The 18,274-nt window shown below is 42.2% G+C and overlaps 1 protein-coding gene across 2 annotated transcripts in view; it reads right to left on the bottom strand.

Moving 5' to 3' along the window:
* GPALPP1 (GPALPP motifs containing 1) overlaps positions 1-18,274 on the bottom strand; it is a 30,902-nt gene that overhangs the window by 8,784 nt on the left and 3,844 nt on the right. Inside the window, exons 2-4 of one of the 2 annotated variants that reach the window (XM_075061574.1) lie at positions 13,317-13,449; positions 9,972-10,070; positions 172-280 (exon numbers count right to left, since the gene is read on the bottom strand). In XM_075061574.1, coding sequence (XP_074917675.1) covers positions 172-280; positions 9,972-10,070; positions 13,317-13,449 — 341 coding nt within the window. Of the gene's footprint in view, positions 1-171; positions 281-9,971; positions 10,071-13,316; positions 13,456-18,274 lie in introns of both variants that reach the window. The other variant, XM_032781753.2, reaches the window with a different exon arrangement.

Here is an 18,274-nt window from a genome sequence, read left to right as displayed (position 1 = left end):
CAGAGCACAACAAACCCCTGCCCTATAGAGTTTACAGTCCAAAACAAGATCTACAGTATTAAAAAATTATTTCTATGGGCTTTGGATCAGGCCATCAGTTTGTTAGAATCCTTCAGATGCCACCGCACTATAAACACAAGATAGATCTGTGCCATGTCAGTTTTTACAAACCTGGGTATGGAATTCTGAAGAAATAGAAGATCCTATGGAACAGCTGTTATCTTCAGTATACTGTGTAGGTTTCCTAAAACCAGGGGGTAAAGCAGGACCTATAACAGGCCTCAAAGAAAAAGAAGAATTCTTATTTCCATTCCCTAATTTAAAAAAGAATCAGCATGAAAAGCACATTTAAGTAACAAATTTTTATTGTTTGCAGCAAGAATCAATATTTGAACAGTTCAATGAAGTGGTAAAGTTGAAAGTGTATTCTCTTGTAAAAGTCACATTTTCATTAATATTCATACATTTTCATCTTTCTATGCATTACATTTACAAAGGGGATATCATCAACTTGAAAAATCACACTTTCACCTCCACATTCCAGGAGATTTTTAAAGTTATCACTTAAAAAAACCCAAACCACAAGTAGACACTGTCTCTATTAAATACGTTCCATCTGTTTATCAATATGATCTGCACATTTTGTGCAATCAAAAATACCTCATTAAAGTTTAAGGCCAGAAGGTACCAGCAGATCACCAAGTCTGACCACCTGTATATTCACAGGCCAACAGCATTACCCAGCACCCACACACTAAACCCAACAACCCAAATTAGACCAGAGAATCATTAGACTATTATGTGCCACAGGCAGAGAATAAGAGGAACTGAGGTGCACCACTGCTTGTTGAGGTCCCTTTTATGGCAGGGAAATGATTGAATGAGATATATCCAGATAATCCTGTCAAGTGACTCACACCCACACTCTGCAAGGGAAGGTGAAAACCCTAAAGGTCACTGACAGTCTGACTTGGGGAAAATTCCTTCCTGACCTTGCATATGATGATCCATTAAGACCACAGGTGCTGACTTTATTTTTGCCCGTGGGTGCTTTTGAAGAGAGAGCGAGTGTGTGTGTGGGCACTCTGCCAGGTTTGGGGGGAGGCTATTTTCAGCATACTTATACATTTCTTTCATATTCTAGTTATTGAATGTGTCTATGATTGGTATCTTTACTATCTGAATAATGATTCAATTATTATGAACTACATAATTACATTATCATGAATTACAGTTTATTAACATGATTGTAATCACCTACAAGTCATTTTCACTAACGTCCCAGTTTAAAGACATGTCCCACTGTAGCTTTCTGGATGAAACTGTCAGCAATCTTATTTACATCTAGCTCCCAGGTATTATTGAGATGCACATTAAGGACAGCTACATTATTCAGTTGCATCTGTCTGACTGATGACTGGAGATAATTTTTAAGTCTTCTGAAGCAGGAGAATGAGCATTCCACAGTTCAGAATGATACAGGCACAGTGAGGAGAACTCTTATGAATTAGCAGTACTCTGGAAACACAGCGCTTCCAGAGTACAGCAAATGACTCCAAGATCTCTTTCTTGATTTAGGCACCATCATTTTGTATCTATTGTTGGGTTTCTATTTTGCTATGTGCATTACTTTGCATTTAACATTGACTTTCATCTGCCATTTTGTTACCAAATCACCCAGTTTTGTGAGATCCCTTGTAACTCTTTGCAGTCTGTTTTGGACTTAATTATCTTCAATAATTTTGTATCATCTAACAACTTTGCCACCTCACTGTTTATCCCATTTTGCAGATCATTTATAAATATGTTGAACAGCAGGGATCCCAGCCCAGCAAAAGCCCCTTGGGGGACGCTACTATTTACTTCTCTCCATTCTGAAAATGGACCATTTATTCCTACCCTTTGTTTCCTATCTTTTAACTGGAGTGCCTGGGAATGCTTTCAGGATCATCTAACGATCCTTAATGACAAGACTTTTGTTATCTTAATCACTCTGCCTCTGTTTATAAACAAACTGCCTGCCAAGGGCAGAAGTTATTAGCAGCACAGAACTCATCACATTCCACACTCAAGCTCTGACTCCTGGGTACTAAGCACCTACTATTTTTTTCCATGGGTGCTTGAGACCCTCAGAACCAGCCAGCCAAGCACACGAGAGAGAGAAAATGCTCGGTGACACTTCAGAGTCCTGGCCCTCCCACATCCAATGTCCCATCTCCAGTTGTCGTCATGCCTGATGCTTCAAAGGAGATTAAAAAAAAAATAATAATAATTAAAAAAAAAAAAGCAAGCCAGAATATACTGGGAAAAAAAATAACAGCCTCCTGACTCCTGAAGACGGTCGGCTGAAACCCTGAATGGGAGATTTTAGGAACTGAGAAAATGAGCCCCAGAGCCACTGAATTATGGTTTTATTAAATCTGGTATAATCTAATCAAGCCTTGCAGTAGTGATGCTATTGCCAAGACTTCAAGCAAAACAAACAAAATCCTACCAGACTTCAATAGTCAGAGGACTACACCTACTGACAAAAAGGAGACAGAACAAGGGGCATATGTGTAAATAGGGGGCACCTGCAAGGTTCAGGGGCAATCCTCCCCCGAGAAGCCAGTCTGCTGTAGCACGAGTGCCAGGAAGAGAATTCTACTGCGGTGCTGCCCCTAGCCGGAAAGCTCATCTTTCATTGCAGCCTCTGGCTTACAAGTGTCTGCTAAATGTGAAGCTCCACCCCCATCTAGCTGCTGGAAGAGAGAATCAGCTTTTTGTCTTCTCTTCTGCTTTCTCACCACTAAGGCAGTGTCCACACAGGAAGGCTAGTAGCGTAGCTAAGGGGGGAGTTGCAGCGCTTTTACTCACCAGGCGGTGCTCCAAGTGAGTAAAAGCACTGCAGCAAGTGACGCCTTTTTTTTTTTATTGCTCCCCGTTCCCTCCATCTGGCTATGCCCCTGAGGAAGGCTTTTTGGTATTACTGAAGTATGAATTTAAAACAAATACATTTATACTGGTGGTACCCCTTATTTTGGTGGAAGAGTGCCTTTGTCGGTCTTGCTTATGTTGCATAGGAAGGGGTGTACACCGAACAAAAGAAAGTCACTCTGGCTATGACACTGCAGCTGGAATGTGAGTGTGGGTAGACAGACCTGTACTTGCGCTACCTAAGCTAGCATGGTAAATAGTGTGATGTCGCCACACTGGCAGCGACTTGGGCTAGCTGCCTGAGTCCAAGCCCGCCGAAGTCCTTAGTCCAAGCTTGGGTGGTTAGTCCTAGCTGCTGCCCACGCTACAGTGCCTGCACTGCAATTTTTAGCATGCTAGCTGAGGCACAATTAGCACACGTCTGTCTACCTGTGCTGGGAATCACACCCCAGCTGCAGTGGAGACGTTCCCTCATAGTCCAGAGTAGAGTATCTATGCTGGGGGTTATATCTGTATAACCCATAAAACTTCCCTACATAGACAAAGCCTAAGAGAGGGGCAAGCCTCAGCTACTCTACCCCCTCCCACCTTGCAGGCTGTTCCAAGGAGGGGGTAGGAAAATGGTTTTCAATACTCTACGTCCCACAACCTCCATTTCTGTGGTGTCTTCTGCATGAATAACTCTACTGCTGCTCAGGACTTTCCTCAGCAGCATAGAACTGACAGGATTTTTGACAGCTTGTTGGCTGCCCAGAGGATCTCTGAACAGCAAGTGTGAATCTGAGTGAAATCTTGTTAATACGCTCTGCTGTTTGGCACAGCTCCGATGTTTTTCTATGGACTGAGGCAGAAAACAGGGCTGCTGTTTACTTTTGGCACATATGCAGAAGATTATTTTTAGAAACGTAAGGGCAGGAAACAATATTTTTTAAAATGAAATTTTAAGTTACACAAAAAACGACACACCAAGGACCCCATACTTGCCTGAGAGTTTCCCATTAGCCACTGGATTTTTCAAGCCATAGCTAGTATTATAGCTGAAAATGAACTCCCCCATCCTATTTTTCTGAGGCTTAATTTCTTCAAAATTTGTACATTTGGAGCTAAAACATCTTGTTTGTTCTCAACTCTGATTTTATGTTTTTCCAAAAATATTCACAAGTTGAATTTCCATATTATAATAGTCAGAGTGATACTATTTTCAAAACTAAACAAAAAGGTTCATCTATATTTTGTACTTGACTAACTCAAAAAAGGTGTTTTAAAAGCTGAAAATTTTCATATATACAGTGCTCAATTAAGCATATATGCTTTGACAAATTTGAAAGATGTGTCTGAGAAATAAAGATGTTTGAAAGGAGTGGGGATATATTATACAAGGCATAAACAGTATATCCTCACATACTTATGAGCCATTCATACAATGGGATATCCATGCACTGAAATCAACATGAATCATTTTGTTTCAGTAATTATGGACTAGATTGAGCAGATTGTAAACTGACCAGAATAAGGGGCACTGTGTTGTTTTGCTGCCCCTGGAACAGCTCAGGAGGGAGACACTAATTAGGCATCACAATCTTCTTCCCACTCATCTGGGGAGGGAGTAAATGGCATCAGGTCTATACCAGTAACATCATGTGTTCCCCAATTTGCCAGCATAGTTACACTGCCAGTGCACTGGGGAGCGGTAGAAGAGAGACAAGGCTCTGCGTGGTCCTCGCCCTTTTCACACATTTGCTCAAGAAGGGGAGATGGTAGCTCTGCAAAGCCTATTTCTCTCAAAGTGCAAGGGGATCCCTTGATGCCCCTTTTCTCCCTTGTGCCAGCACACAAGATGGGGCACAATCTGGCTCCATATGTTCAGTTAATGCATGTTAGCCCTAACTGTGCTTTGTTTAATTCGACCGTTTAGAACCAAGTTGCTAAGCAGAAAAAAATCCGGGAGGGGAGTGGATCAAAAGACTTTAAGACACTCTTAATACAGTATATCCCGCTTAATAGCGATCCTGATACTAGCAACTTTTGGTTACTAGAGACATTTTTGCTGGTAACCAATCCCATCCCATTAACATCAATGTTAACAGAATTTGAATATTTGCAACAGCATGCCGCTTATTAGTAACATTTTTTTTTTTAAAGAAAGATTCTAACTGCACACAAGTTTGTAGGGCTGCAGTCAGGGAAGGAACTGCTGGGATGTGCTGTGCACACAGGCTTGCGGGGCATGAACATGCTTCCCTGGCTGCAGGCCTGGAAAACTGTCTGTGGCTGGTGCTCAGTCCATCCCAGTACTTCCTTCTGAGACAGCAGCATGGCAAATCAGCCTGTGCACAGGGACCACATAGGAGGTAAGTGGCTGCGGGCTGGCACGGGAGGCTGTGGTCAGGAGAACAATGGAGAGGGGAAATGCAGCCTGCACTCTCCAGGCCACGCCCTGCTAGGGGTCTGCACTGTTGAAGGAAGGAAGTGCTGGGACATGCTGAGCCCCAACCCCTGGAGAGTGCAGGGAGAGGTATGGTGCACCCCCATGTGTCCCGAGGATCTCTGATCCCCAGAGAAAGCCCCAGCATCCAGACTGCAGCTTCTGTCCCTACTGCTGCCCTGCCTGCAGCCAGGCTTACAGGACTGCAGCGAGGAAAGGCATTTCCAAGCGCTTCTTTCCCTGGGTACTACCTTGAAAACCTGCCTTTCGCTTATTAGCAACTGACAGTAATACAGTACCAACCTTTTGCAGACAACCGAGGGATTGCTAATAAGCAGAATTTACTCTATGTCAGAAAGTAGAAGTGAAAGGTGCACAGTTCTTTGCTCTCTAGTTCACTTTTAAATGGCTGCTTTTCCCCCCGTGGGCCCAATCCTGCTAGCCATGTTCACACGAGTAGTCCCGTCAACATCAAGAGGACCTACTGTGTAAAGCTTTCAGGATCTGACACTTCGGCTGTTTTATTAGAGAACCTATTTGTATATGGCTGAAAGAACGTCTCTTGTCCAATGAAACATGTTTTCAGTATTATTTGTGCTGTGATAGTACCCAGGACCCCACCTTGCAGGGTGCTGGTTCACATTTACTTGAGTTTGTCCGATAAGAACTGGGAAAGGAAGAGTAACAGTCACATTGAGTTATTGATATGCACAACTAGATGGTCCCAAATAATCTAAAGATTTAAAAAACCCAAATTAATACATAATAAAATCAGCTTTCCCCAGCTGCTGCCCCACCTAGCCATGGTCTGGCTGACTTCCTTTATGTGTGACATCACAAATCATTCTTTGAGGAGGGATTTGAAGGACGAGAGGTGTCATAAATATAAAGGAAAGGGTAACAACCTTTATGTATGCAGTAACATAAATCCTTCCTGGCCAGAGGTACCGAATCACTTACCTGTAAGAGGTTAATCAGTTCCATTAACCTAGTTGGCACCTGACCAGAAGGATCAATGGGGAAAGAACATACTTGTAAATTGGGGGGGGGTTGATTGTGCTCTCTTTGTTGGTCAAGACAAAGAGAGAGACCAGGCAGATAACCCAGCTCCTAAAAAGATCCTGAACTGATGCATCTACAAATTACAGAAACTGTAACAACAAGCGAATGCATTAGATTATTCTTTGTTTTAGCTTGTGAATTTTCCCTATGCTAAGAGGGAGGTTTATTCCTGTTTTTGTTACTTTGAAGATGAGCCTAGAGGGCAATCCTCTGTGTTTTAAATCCTGTTATTTACTCTGTAAAGTTTTCTTCCATCCAGATTTTGCAGGTGTGATTCTGTTACCTTTTTTTTTTTTTTAATAAAATTATTTTAAGAACCTGATTGATTTTCAGTGTCCTAAAAACCAGGGATTTGATCTGTGCTCACTTTGTTAACCTATCGGTTGGTATATTATTCTCAAGCCCCTCCCTTCCCCACAGAAAAGGGGGTGAAGGGGTTTGGGGGGGATATTTTGGGGGCGATCGGGCTCCAAGTGACCCCTCCCTGAATGTTTGTGTAAATCACTTGGTGGTGGCAGCAATACCGTCCAAAGACAGGGAAAGGAATTTGTGTCTTGGAAAAGTTTTTAACCTAAGATGGTGGAATATAAGCTTAGGGGGTCTTTCATGCGGGTCCCCAGATCTGCACCCCAGAGTTCAGAGTGGGGAGGAACCCTGACAGCAGGTAATGGCCTTTATAATGAAAGCAAGTGCTGAGATACCATATGTTATCCTGAAATAATTATACCAGCTATTTATACTACTTTTAACTACACATTTGGAGACGTTTTATTGCATTAAAGGTGTGGCAGCTCTGGTATAATTGCCTGTCGGACACTCACCAAGCTGCTGTTTTGAGCCTATGTGCTTTTAAGCTTCCTGAGTCTAAGCAGAGCCCAGGTTCTGCCTTTGGGTCACTGGCCACATTCTGGATGCGCAAATCTTCCAGCTTACATCCCCTTCTGAAAGTTCAATTGCCTACATCCTGTGTTTCATGCTAGCTCTCCCAGTTTCTCCAGTATCATAAGCATAGCCTTTCCCAGAGTGCCAAATCTGTGGGAAATCTAGTTTATATTCACCTCTCTAGGGACGTGATAATTGAAGCACACAATGCACAGGCTTTGAAAAAGTTCCCAAACCCGCCACTCTATACTACAGACAGACAAGATATATACATATCTAGACAAAACAATACAACACCTGCACACCATCCCTGCCTCAGTTTCCTCACCTCTCAAGCATTCTTTGGGATTTGGCTCAGTGTTTCTTTATGGAGTCTGAGATCCTTCCTCTCTCCCTGCTTTCCTGCACATGGCTTCTCCTCTGGAACATGGAACCTCTCTGGTCTCTTCTCCCTCTCTTTCCCCCAGCCAGCCTCCTTTGACCTTGGCTGGTCCCACAATCAATGGTCCCCTTTGCTACAAAAACAAGTTCTGTTTGTTCCCCTCTCCTGCCCAAGCTTCTCCTTGTGTCTGAATCCCTCTGAGTTTTTAAAAGTATTACCACCTGGTTTCTTTGGTTTCCTGTTAAGGGATTTTTCCACTCTTCAAACCTAGGCAGAATTAGTTCTCACAGCTCAGATGCTGTCAGGTACCATAGGTCTCAAAGCCAGGGCTGCTAAGCAGCAGCCTTATCTTCTGCGTCATTGAGCTACAAGGGTGGACAACAGAACTGCTGCTAATATCTCATCACAGAAGCTACACCCACTGACTCAGCATGGTGAGATGACTAACAGCTGACAGTCGACTGGACACCATCGGGTACAAGACTTCCTGTCCCATGCCTCGTCTGAGCAACTAGTCATTAGGCTTGTTGATGCCCAGACCTCTGAGACCACGTCCCCGCTTCCTCACCTGGTTCCTGCTATCTACCATGCCTTGTTCCTGTTGCCTGCTTCCTTGCCCTAACCCAGTTGCAGACTCTTTGACCCCTGGGGTGGATTTTGACCGCTGGTGTGACCACAGCCCTGACTCTGCTGCTAGCTCCAACCACTAGGTCACACATGTTTTGGGCTCTGCCAAGCACCATCCTTAGCATACCCATTGTTCAGCCAGAGTTCAGTTGTTAAAGTTAATGATTTATTTTATTTGTTGTGTAATTTCTTCCAAACCAGTGTATTTCTGTGAATGAAAGAGATGTCATGGATCCTGGCAGCTCATGGTAGAACTACTACACATTCTAGCACTAAATGATACAATCTCATAACATTAACCAGAATTTATACATACTGCCGGCGCCCCGGGGGAGTGGCGGCAGGGCTCCAGCGGTGATTTAAAGAGCTCTGGGCTCCGACCGCTGCGGGGAGCCTGGACCCTTTAAATCGACGGCCGAGCCCCACTGCTGCAGCTCCGGGGTAGCAGTGGCAGGGCTGCAGTGGTGATTTAAAGGGCTCGGGGCTCCCCGCAGCAGCTGGAGCCCTGGGCCCTTTAAAGTGCCGCCCAAGCCCCGCTGCTGGAGCCCCGATGTTACTGCGCTATATGCGAACCCGTTTTATATCGGGTTGTGTTATATCAGGGTAGAGGTGTATACAGAAGTTCTCGCTCAATAAAAATTCTCAGATTTGAGACACACTTTCAACTACGGAATTCCTTGCAGACAATAATGCTACAATCAGAACTGTTCAGCAACAGACTGGCTCATCTTCCTAACAATGACATTGTTTCTGACAGGTAAATATTGGATCATTCTATCTACTGACTCTTTACAGCACTGAGGAAGCAAACAGCACAGATGTCAAAAGTAAATCTGCAGGAAGTTTCTGCTGAACATTTTATCTACTAACATTCTCTTGAAAGTAGTGATTTTCATACAGAATATCATTTTGAATTACACTGAAAAGAGCTGAGATTGATGTGAAGATTAGGAGGCTGTCAGATGCAGTTAAATTCTGAATGGAAAATTAACAACTAGCTTTCTCCAATAGGTATTTTACAATTGTGTGTGGTTGAATGGGCTTTGTTTCTGACAAAGAGGCTATAAACAATGCTGATTTAATAAAATATGATTTTAACAAACATACTCCATTCAGCTTTGTTTACATGAAGAAAACTAATGATCCCAACCTATTAACAGAACAACCATTGCAATAATATATGTCATATTATATTACATAGAAACAAATTAATGTCTCAGTCCTGCAATGAGTTCTATGCAGGTGGGCCCCTGCACCTGAGGAGTTCATAGATTTTGGGCCTAAGGTAGTTATAGGTATTAGACAATACCTATAAAATCTTCAAAATAAATATTGAAAAAGCACAAGCGTATTCCATACAACAGTTTGCCTGTCTAACACGCATACTCTTTTTGAGCTTTATCTTAGAAGGTGGGAGAAATCTGATATTCAAAATATGTTTAGACAGTTCATATACAATTTTTCTCCTCTCTTCGACTTTCCAGAGGAATTCTGTACTCAGATTACAAAGGAACACTGCTATGTGGAAGAAGGAATTCTAATCACATAAAACTTAAGTATAACTAAGGTGTTCACTGATAAAACAATTATTTTCATTAAAATATTTAAAATATTTTTAAAATAAAATATTTTGTGGCTCTAATGAGAGGAGCCTGAACACTATTCCGCTGTAATTACCTCTCTGGAGAATCATCCTGCTTTTTAAATCCAGGAGGAAGAGCAGGTCCAAAAAAGCCATCATCATCGTCATCATCTTCCTGAGCTCTTTTCTGTTTTCTACAAATACAGTGATTTAGCTTAATAATTACTCTGACATAGATGGCAATTATCTACACTTTAAAGGAAAAAAAATCAAAATGATTTCCAAAAGTCTTACATTATGTACTATCTTGCTGTTACCACGGAAAAACAGCATAAGAATCTGAAATAATTTGGAGCAATTAAATATTTGTTAGCCTAAGCCTCATTCTTACACTGCAGTGACATTTTAAAAAAATGTTATTGGTGCAGAAAGAGAAAATCAAATAGTAAAACAGGTAATGCTTGTTTTGCACGCATAAAGTAATTTTAACACCAGCATATTTCTTGCTACATTTCTACCATCATTCTATATATTTTGACTAGTACTTTTCCAAACTGAATTGTAGACTGAACAATCAGTAAATAAAACCATGGGGGAAAAGTGGGGAGTATTTACACTAACGATCATTACATGGAAATAGTATAATGCTCTCTAAGACGCCAATCCTGCAAACACGTTTTTAAACTTTTCACATTTGACTAGTCCCATTAAATCTGAGAAAGTGCAGTTTGCTGAGATTTGCTATTAAAAAAATAATATTTCTGCCCTTCAAATCAAAATAATCATATACCCACACTTGTTAAGGGCTTGATCACGCACAGGAATCTTTACACTGAGTTCAATGGGAGTCAGACTGGTCCCTAAATACAGTATTGTGATGATAGGCATGTTACAAATACCTAAGTTAAATAGATAATCTAAAAAGGAGATAACTCTACTATCTGTTTATCTTAAACATTTTTAACATGAACGCTGTGTCTAGGAGCCCAAACTAGTTCCCACTGAAGTCAACAGAAAGACTCCTATTAACCTGTCAGGCCTGGTCTACACTACGCGTTTAAATCGATTTAAAGAGCGTTAAATTGATTTAACGCTGTACCCGTCCACACTACAACGCCCTTTATATCGATATAAAGGGCTCTTTAAATCGATTTCTGTACTCCTCCCCGACGAGGGAGTAGCGCTAAATTCGATATAAACAATCGTATTACGGTTAGTTGTGCACGGAATGTACGTATTGGCCTCCGTGCAGTATCCATAAAGTTGCAACCACGACGGCCGCTCTGGACCGCTCTGAACTCGGATGCAGCGCGCAGGTAAACAGGTAAAAGCCCGGCGCACTTTTGAATTACATTTCATGTGCTTGTCCTCAGGTGCAGAGCTCTTGATCACGCACAGGGCGATGCAGTCAATCAAAGCTCAGATGGACGACGGAGTACTGGATTGATCGCTTATGGGGAGCCAAATCATGTTGTATCAGAGCTCGTTACAGAACGAACGAAATGCAAAGGTTTTTGAAAAATCTCCAGGCACAGTGCTGCTGACTTAGTCACGGAAGCCAAAGACATCAAATGACGTCATGGGGAGGGAGGGGTACTGAGGATCCGCTATCCACAGTCCACAGCCAGTCTCGTAAAAGTATTTGCATTCTTGGCTGAGTCCCAATGTCTGTAGGTTCCAACACGGTCTGGCGTGTTCAGAGGTAAAGCTCCTCTCCAGGTTTCTCCCCCCCCGACACGTGAAAGAAAGAGATCAAGAAATCAATTTCTTTGACTTCTTCAATTGCACCCTATGTTAGTACTGAATTGCTCGTAGACGCGTGCCTATAGGAATCAAACAGTGATAGGCAGTATTGCTCGCTGTCCCCCCATGGAGACGGTGCAAAGACTGATACTGTCGCCATCAGCCCGTGCGTGCTCCTGGCGGCCTTAGTGAGGCTGGCCAGGCGCTGGGAAAAAGGGAAATGACTCCCAATTATTCCCAGTAGAATGGCTACGCGACGGTGTACGCGTAATTTCCCTAAGCCCTAAGGGGGGGGGCCCAACTGGGCTGAGCTTCAATCAACCCCTCCCGTTCTGTGTAAAGAAAAGATTTGTACTGCCTGGTGTCAATGCAAGCACCATGCTGTGTCCTCTCCCCACAACGTATGATCCCTGCACGGGATATCATCGCGCGGGAGTCTCCCTCATTTATATGTCACGTAATCAGTGTTTCTATTACGTGCATTCTTTATTACTTCTGACACAATGGGCAGGAACTGCCTACGTAGCCCTAGGAAGGTTGGGGAGTAGGGAAACAACGGGGTGGGTTGTGCAGGGGCAACGCTTCAGAAATCGACGTTAGCCTCGGACCATGGACGCACAACGCCGAATTACTGTGCCTAGTGTTGCCGCATGAAATCAAATTTATAATATCAGTTTTATAAAACCGATTTTAGCTAATTCGATATTATCCCGTAGTGTAGACGCGACCTCAGAGAATCAGAGTTGGATCACGCCTACTGGGAGTTGAAAATTGTTCACTATGTCACTGGTAAGCTAATTTTCCCTGTGATCATCCATTTGATCTATAACTTTGATGTTATGACAATCTGAGTATTCTTACCATATACCTGTTCCTAAAACAGGTGCAGTATCTCCCATTACAATAGTACGTTTATATTCATGTAGAGTCAAAGGCCACATTTTTCAAGACTTTATGCCTAAAGTTAGAAGTTTGGCTTAATTTTCAAAGATCCTAAGCACCTCTAGCTATTAACTTCAATAAGATTTGTGGGTGCTTAGAACTTCTGAAAATTGAGCCACTCCTATTTAAGTTCCTAAATATGGATATAGGAGTCTAAGTTTAGGTTTGAAAATTTTAGCCTTTTTCTATTTTTAACCTCAAAATTTCATTTCTACCTCCAATATGCTTCTTAATATACATTTATATTAGGAAACATTAATTTCAAAATACACAGTCCACCCAAAGTCTACTATAGATCCATTGCTATTGCTAGCAAAGATATAGTTTACCAAAATACACTTCCATGAACAGGCCCATCATAGCAACTTTAATATAGTTATACTAACAAGCTGCTTATTATTTTCTGCAGGGAAACTTGCTGTACACACACAAATTAAAAGTACAATCTAAAAGTTAAGTGACACATCAACCTAGATACAAAATTAAAATGAAATGAACAATTTAGATTGCACTGAACAAGCCAGTCACAATTTAAGGGGAGACACAGATTAGGCAGCCACTATCACCCTGGGAAGGATGAGGAGACAATGTTAGCAGACTTTATCTTGGTGTGGCATTTGCTTTCTTTAGTTGCATAATATAGCCCCTTTCCAATTCTGCATCTGGGCTAATTCAGCCAACTCATTGTATGAAGTGGTCCAATTTCTGCTTCTTTTACAAGTGTAAATACATGAATGACACACAAACAGACTGACTTGGGTACTGGGTCAATGTCCTGCTCCTCTTCAGAATCTCTATTTGCCTCTCTGAGCAGAGGAGGAGACTTGGAGCCTTCATCACTGTCATGCATTTCTGAGCTTTTTTTGTAGCCAGGAGGCAATACTGGACCTGCAACTAAACATCAAGATTTAGTGTGGATATTTTATTAAACACTTTAAAAGAACATTACCACTTTTGGTATCATCAAAATATTTCTCACTGGATTTAACTTTATTCAAACAGTCCTGTCTCTACATAAGAGTTAACAATGATTTAACAAAGGTCCTGACACAGCCGAGCACATAAGAATGATTTGCTGAATAAAGACTGATTTAAGCATGTGTTTTAAGTGCTTTGTTGAATTATGGCTTAAATGAATAATTGATATCACAGGGTTGAATGGCTCTGACACTACTGGGCTTTTTATAATTTCACAGTGCATTCCGAGGCATAAACTCCACAGGGCCTTTTGAAATTTCAAACACTGACTTTAAGGCAGACAGGAAGGGAAACTTATTTGGCTGGGAAGAGGTACAGTGAACTTTTACTACAGCCAAAGAATTAGAACAAAAAGAGAATCAGGTACAATGAAGTAATATAAACGAAGGCTGGGAGAAAATTACATCTACAATTAAAGAGCTGTGACGTTTTAAATTATGCAAAATAAACCAGATCCATCTAGAACCTCAACTTTTAGTAGGCAAATCTTAGACAAGAATGAGAAAGATTAATGGGGACATTACACAACTCATCATTTCTTCACATAACTAAAACACAAAACAAGAACAACACACAATTTACAAAGCAACCACTGATATGCCTCTCATTTCACCTTCTTGTTTGCATGGAAAGGAAATGAACCAAGACAACAGACCCATGAATCCACTTCAATACTAGCTGTCAGAGTTCCTCCCCCCCCCCCCCCCAAAAAAAAAAAAGTTATAAGAAGTGATTTGGAAGACACAGGAAAGAGGCCAAGGATTAATAAGCAATATATTATATTGACTACAGTCAACATGTTACCCATTTTGGTTTGTTTGATCAGTGTAACTGAATGCATGCCCATTTTTGACCGGTTATTTAAAAATATATATATTTAAGACCCTGATCCTGAAAGCACCTATGCATATTCTCAACTTTTCACAACTTAAATTCTGCAGCATTACACACGTGTAAAGTTAAATTTATGTATAAATGTTTGCAGGATCAGAACCTAAATGAGTAAAGTATCCTACAGATGTGACAGGCAATTATAAATGAGGCTGCTAATTCTACTTATTATTAAGGTTGCCCAAAAGTTCCCATTATAAGACCCTGTTTTCAGAGACTTAACACTTTACCAAATATTAACCACTTGGGCTGAAGTTTTCCATGCCTGGTGTCTGTCTCAGGTTGAAATATTTGGAAAATTTCAGCCAAAATGGTTCAGGATTTTCTAAGAACAGGGCTAAGGAAAAGCAGCAAAGAATCCTGTGGCACCTTATAGACTAATAGACGTTTTGGAGCATGAGCTTTCGTGGGTGAATACCCACTTCGTCAGATGCATGTAGTGGAAATTTCCAGGGGCAGGTATATATATGCTAGCAAGCAAGCTAGAGATAACGAGGAACCTACATGCATCTGACGAAGTGGGTATTCACCCACGAAAGCTCATGCTCCAAAACGTCTGTTAGTCTATAAGGTGCCACAGGATTCTTTGCTGCTTTTACAGATCCAGACTAACACGGCTACCCCTCTGATACAGAGCTAAGGAAAAATACATTGGCAGAATTTTTTAACATGGGCAAAACAATCTTTTCTTTTAACAGATCCTTTGAAGCAGGGACTTAATTTGGTAGGGATATGAACTTTGTGTCTATAAAAGGAACTTTACTTCTAGCATCTCCTAACTTTTGAATGCTTGACACTGAAACCTTAATAGTGCCCTTTTAATGTAGTTGTTTTGTGTATGTTATATGCAAAAGGAATAAGCAGGAATAATAAAGCCAAAAGAAAGGATTATTAAATATTTGCTGACATACTGCCTTTTGAAAATTACATATAACCAAACTGTGCATGTGAAGTAGCAATTCCAATTCATGAATGTTGACACTAATAAATGGTTGTCTTCACTCTTCTGATTTAAGGTATCAAATTAACCTTTTCTGATGGAATTACAAGCTTGAAAGTGCACAATTTTGTACGTCATTTTCTCTAAAGAAGGTAGATGCTAAAAAAGAGGTCTAGAAATGAAAATGTCTGAGGAAAGGTGAAGGACAAGCTCACACATAAATTCAACTACCAAACAAGCAAAAAAAAATACGTATTTGAAGAGTTGTTCAGATCAAGTCAAAAGAAAAGAAACATCAAGTATCAGTCAAACAAGAGCAAGGCCCAAGAAGGAACAGCTGGGAAGTGGTGGCAGCAGTGGCAGATGTGGAATGCAGACATCCTTATCCCCTACCAAGTTGCACCAGATCCCCCATCAAATATCCTACCACGCACCACAGAAGTCCCAGCAACTGCAACCTCCACACAATCTCTCCACTTACCCCAGTAATCCCAGGATGCACCAGCTTCCTGCCCCAACATCTTAATCCATCTTAGACACTTTCCAGCAATCCCACTTTCCTTCCCACCCCCCGGGTATAGCTCCATGTCCTACTGTCACCACTGCGCAGGGAAGAGTGTGTTGGTCAGAAGCAGAATTCTGTTTACATACTAATTATTTGTAAATGTGCAAATTATTTAAATCATTTGTATGAAATGTCACAAGGCTACACAGAACGGGCAGCCATGCTACATCTGCGGGAGAATTGTGTTAATAACAACTGAGTTTTAACATAGTCGAAAATATTAAAGTTAATGAATGAAACTAGATCCAACCTAGGCTTGAGAACTATTTTTAACAGGATGGATTGATTTCAATCAAGGTGCTTCAAATCATGCAGTTAAATCATGATTTAAATCACCAAGTGGAAAGTCTCGATTTAAATCAGCAATTTTAATCAACTTTTCCAGTTGTACTTCAGTTACTTTCTAAAAAAGATAATTCACATTGGCTGACGTGACAATTAAAACATGTTGATTTACAACTAAATAGAGCCTTTACATTTGATTTTTTTTTTTTTTTTTTTGCTACCTAGGCAGGTACACTATAATTATATACATTATATACAGTAGCTCAAAATTTTCAGACTTATTAATTGTACATTTTTAGTATGTTAGAAAATAGTGTATGATATCTTGATTATTTACTAGATAATTAACTTGCTCATGATTTGCTTCCTGCTGCATTAGGATATTAACTAGAATTTAATTAAACACACAAAACAGCATATCAAATGTATTTTTAACAAACAAAATAAGTCCATAGTACAGCATATAACTTGTTGTGCTATATTATTAAATTTAACCTCAGAAGCTGGCTGTTCTCCCTCCCGATTCTTTCTATATATAGAAAAGCAGCCTTTAACTCAAAAGATTTTGATAGAGGCTCATGGATTAAGCATACCATATATACAGTAACTCCTCACTTAACGAACTCCCACTTAACGTTGTTTTGAAGTTACATCGCTGCTCCATTAGGGAACATACTCATTTAAAGTTGTGCAATGCTCCCTTATAACGTCGTTTGGCTGACTTTACAAGGGAGCACTGCACAAGTTCCTCTTCTCCGCCTCCTTCCCCTCCCTTCCAGTGCTTCCCCCGCCACCAAACAGCTGTTTGGTGGCGCTTAGGACTTTCTGGGAGGGAGAGAGTGAGCGGGTAAGTTGCCCCCCACCAGGTAGGGCCACCCAGAACGCAGGGGCTTTAGGGGCTGCAGGGCCCTGGGCTAAGGGGGCCCCAGGACCCTGGCCTGCAGTTCTAAAGCCCCTTTCAGAATGCAGCCCTGCGAGCATGGGTTGGAGGACTCAGGAGGAGCAGGGGCAGCCAGCGTCCGGAGAGAAGCGGTGCTTTCTCCTTCAAAGCACCACTTCTCTCCCGTCAGCTTTGAAGGGGAAAGCGCCGCTTCTCTCCGGACGCCGGCTGCGCAGCTGCCCCTGCTCCTCCTGAGTCCTTCGGCCCGTGGAGCAGGGGCTGCCGGAAAGAAGTGGTGCTTTCCCCTTCAAAGCCTGCCGGAGAGAAGCAGTATTATATACAGTATATAATGGCTTTTATCTGCCCCCAAAACATTTCCTTAGAACCTAACCCCCTGCATTTACATTAAATCTTATGGGAAAATTAGATTCGCTTAACATTGTTTCACTTAAAGTTGCATTTTTCAGGAACATAACTTCAAAGTTAAGTGAGGAGTTACTGTACTTGATCATAAGCCGATTCGTTTATGTGGCAACACCCTGATGGATAAGTAAAAATAGAAAATTTTTATGACTCATTCATAAGCCGACCCTATAATTCAGGGGTCGGCAAACTTTGGCTCCCAGACCATCAGGATAAGCCACTGGTGGGCTGAGATGGTTTGTTTACCTTGAGCGTCCACAGGCATGGAGGTAAACCTAAGTAAACAAAGTATCCTGGCGTGCCAGCTGCTTACCCTGACGGGCCAGGACAGCAACTGGTGGGGAAACGTTTTGGGGGAGGGGAGGAGAAACTGGGGGGTCAGGGGACTAACCCCTGTGACCACCCCCCACATGGCCCCACCTCTAGTCTGGGACCCCCACACTCTCCCCACCCCATCCCTTCGCACCTTATCTTGGGAGGGCCGGGGAGGATGTATCTGGCCTGGCTGGAACTGCTCGGGCAGGCTGGCCACCATGGCCGCAGCCTGCTTCAGTGGGCCAAACCAGGTGGCATGACTGCAGCACGTTCCAGCAGGCTGGGCTGAGTGGCACAGCCACACCGTGCTCCAGCCAGGGGCAGCTCTAGGCATTTTGCTGCCCCAAGCACGGCAAGCAGGCTGCCTTCGGCGGCTTGCCTGTGGGAGGTCCACCGAAGCCGCGGGACCAGCGGACCCTCCGCAGGCAAGCTGCAG

This window comes from Chelonoidis abingdonii, chromosome 1 (assembly GCF_003597395.2).
Source record: "Chelonoidis abingdonii isolate Lonesome George chromosome 1, CheloAbing_2.0, whole genome shotgun sequence".
Taxonomy (NCBI): Eukaryota; Metazoa; Chordata; order Testudines; family Testudinidae; genus Chelonoidis; species Chelonoidis abingdonii.
This window is presented reverse-complemented; position numbering and strand designations above follow the sequence as displayed.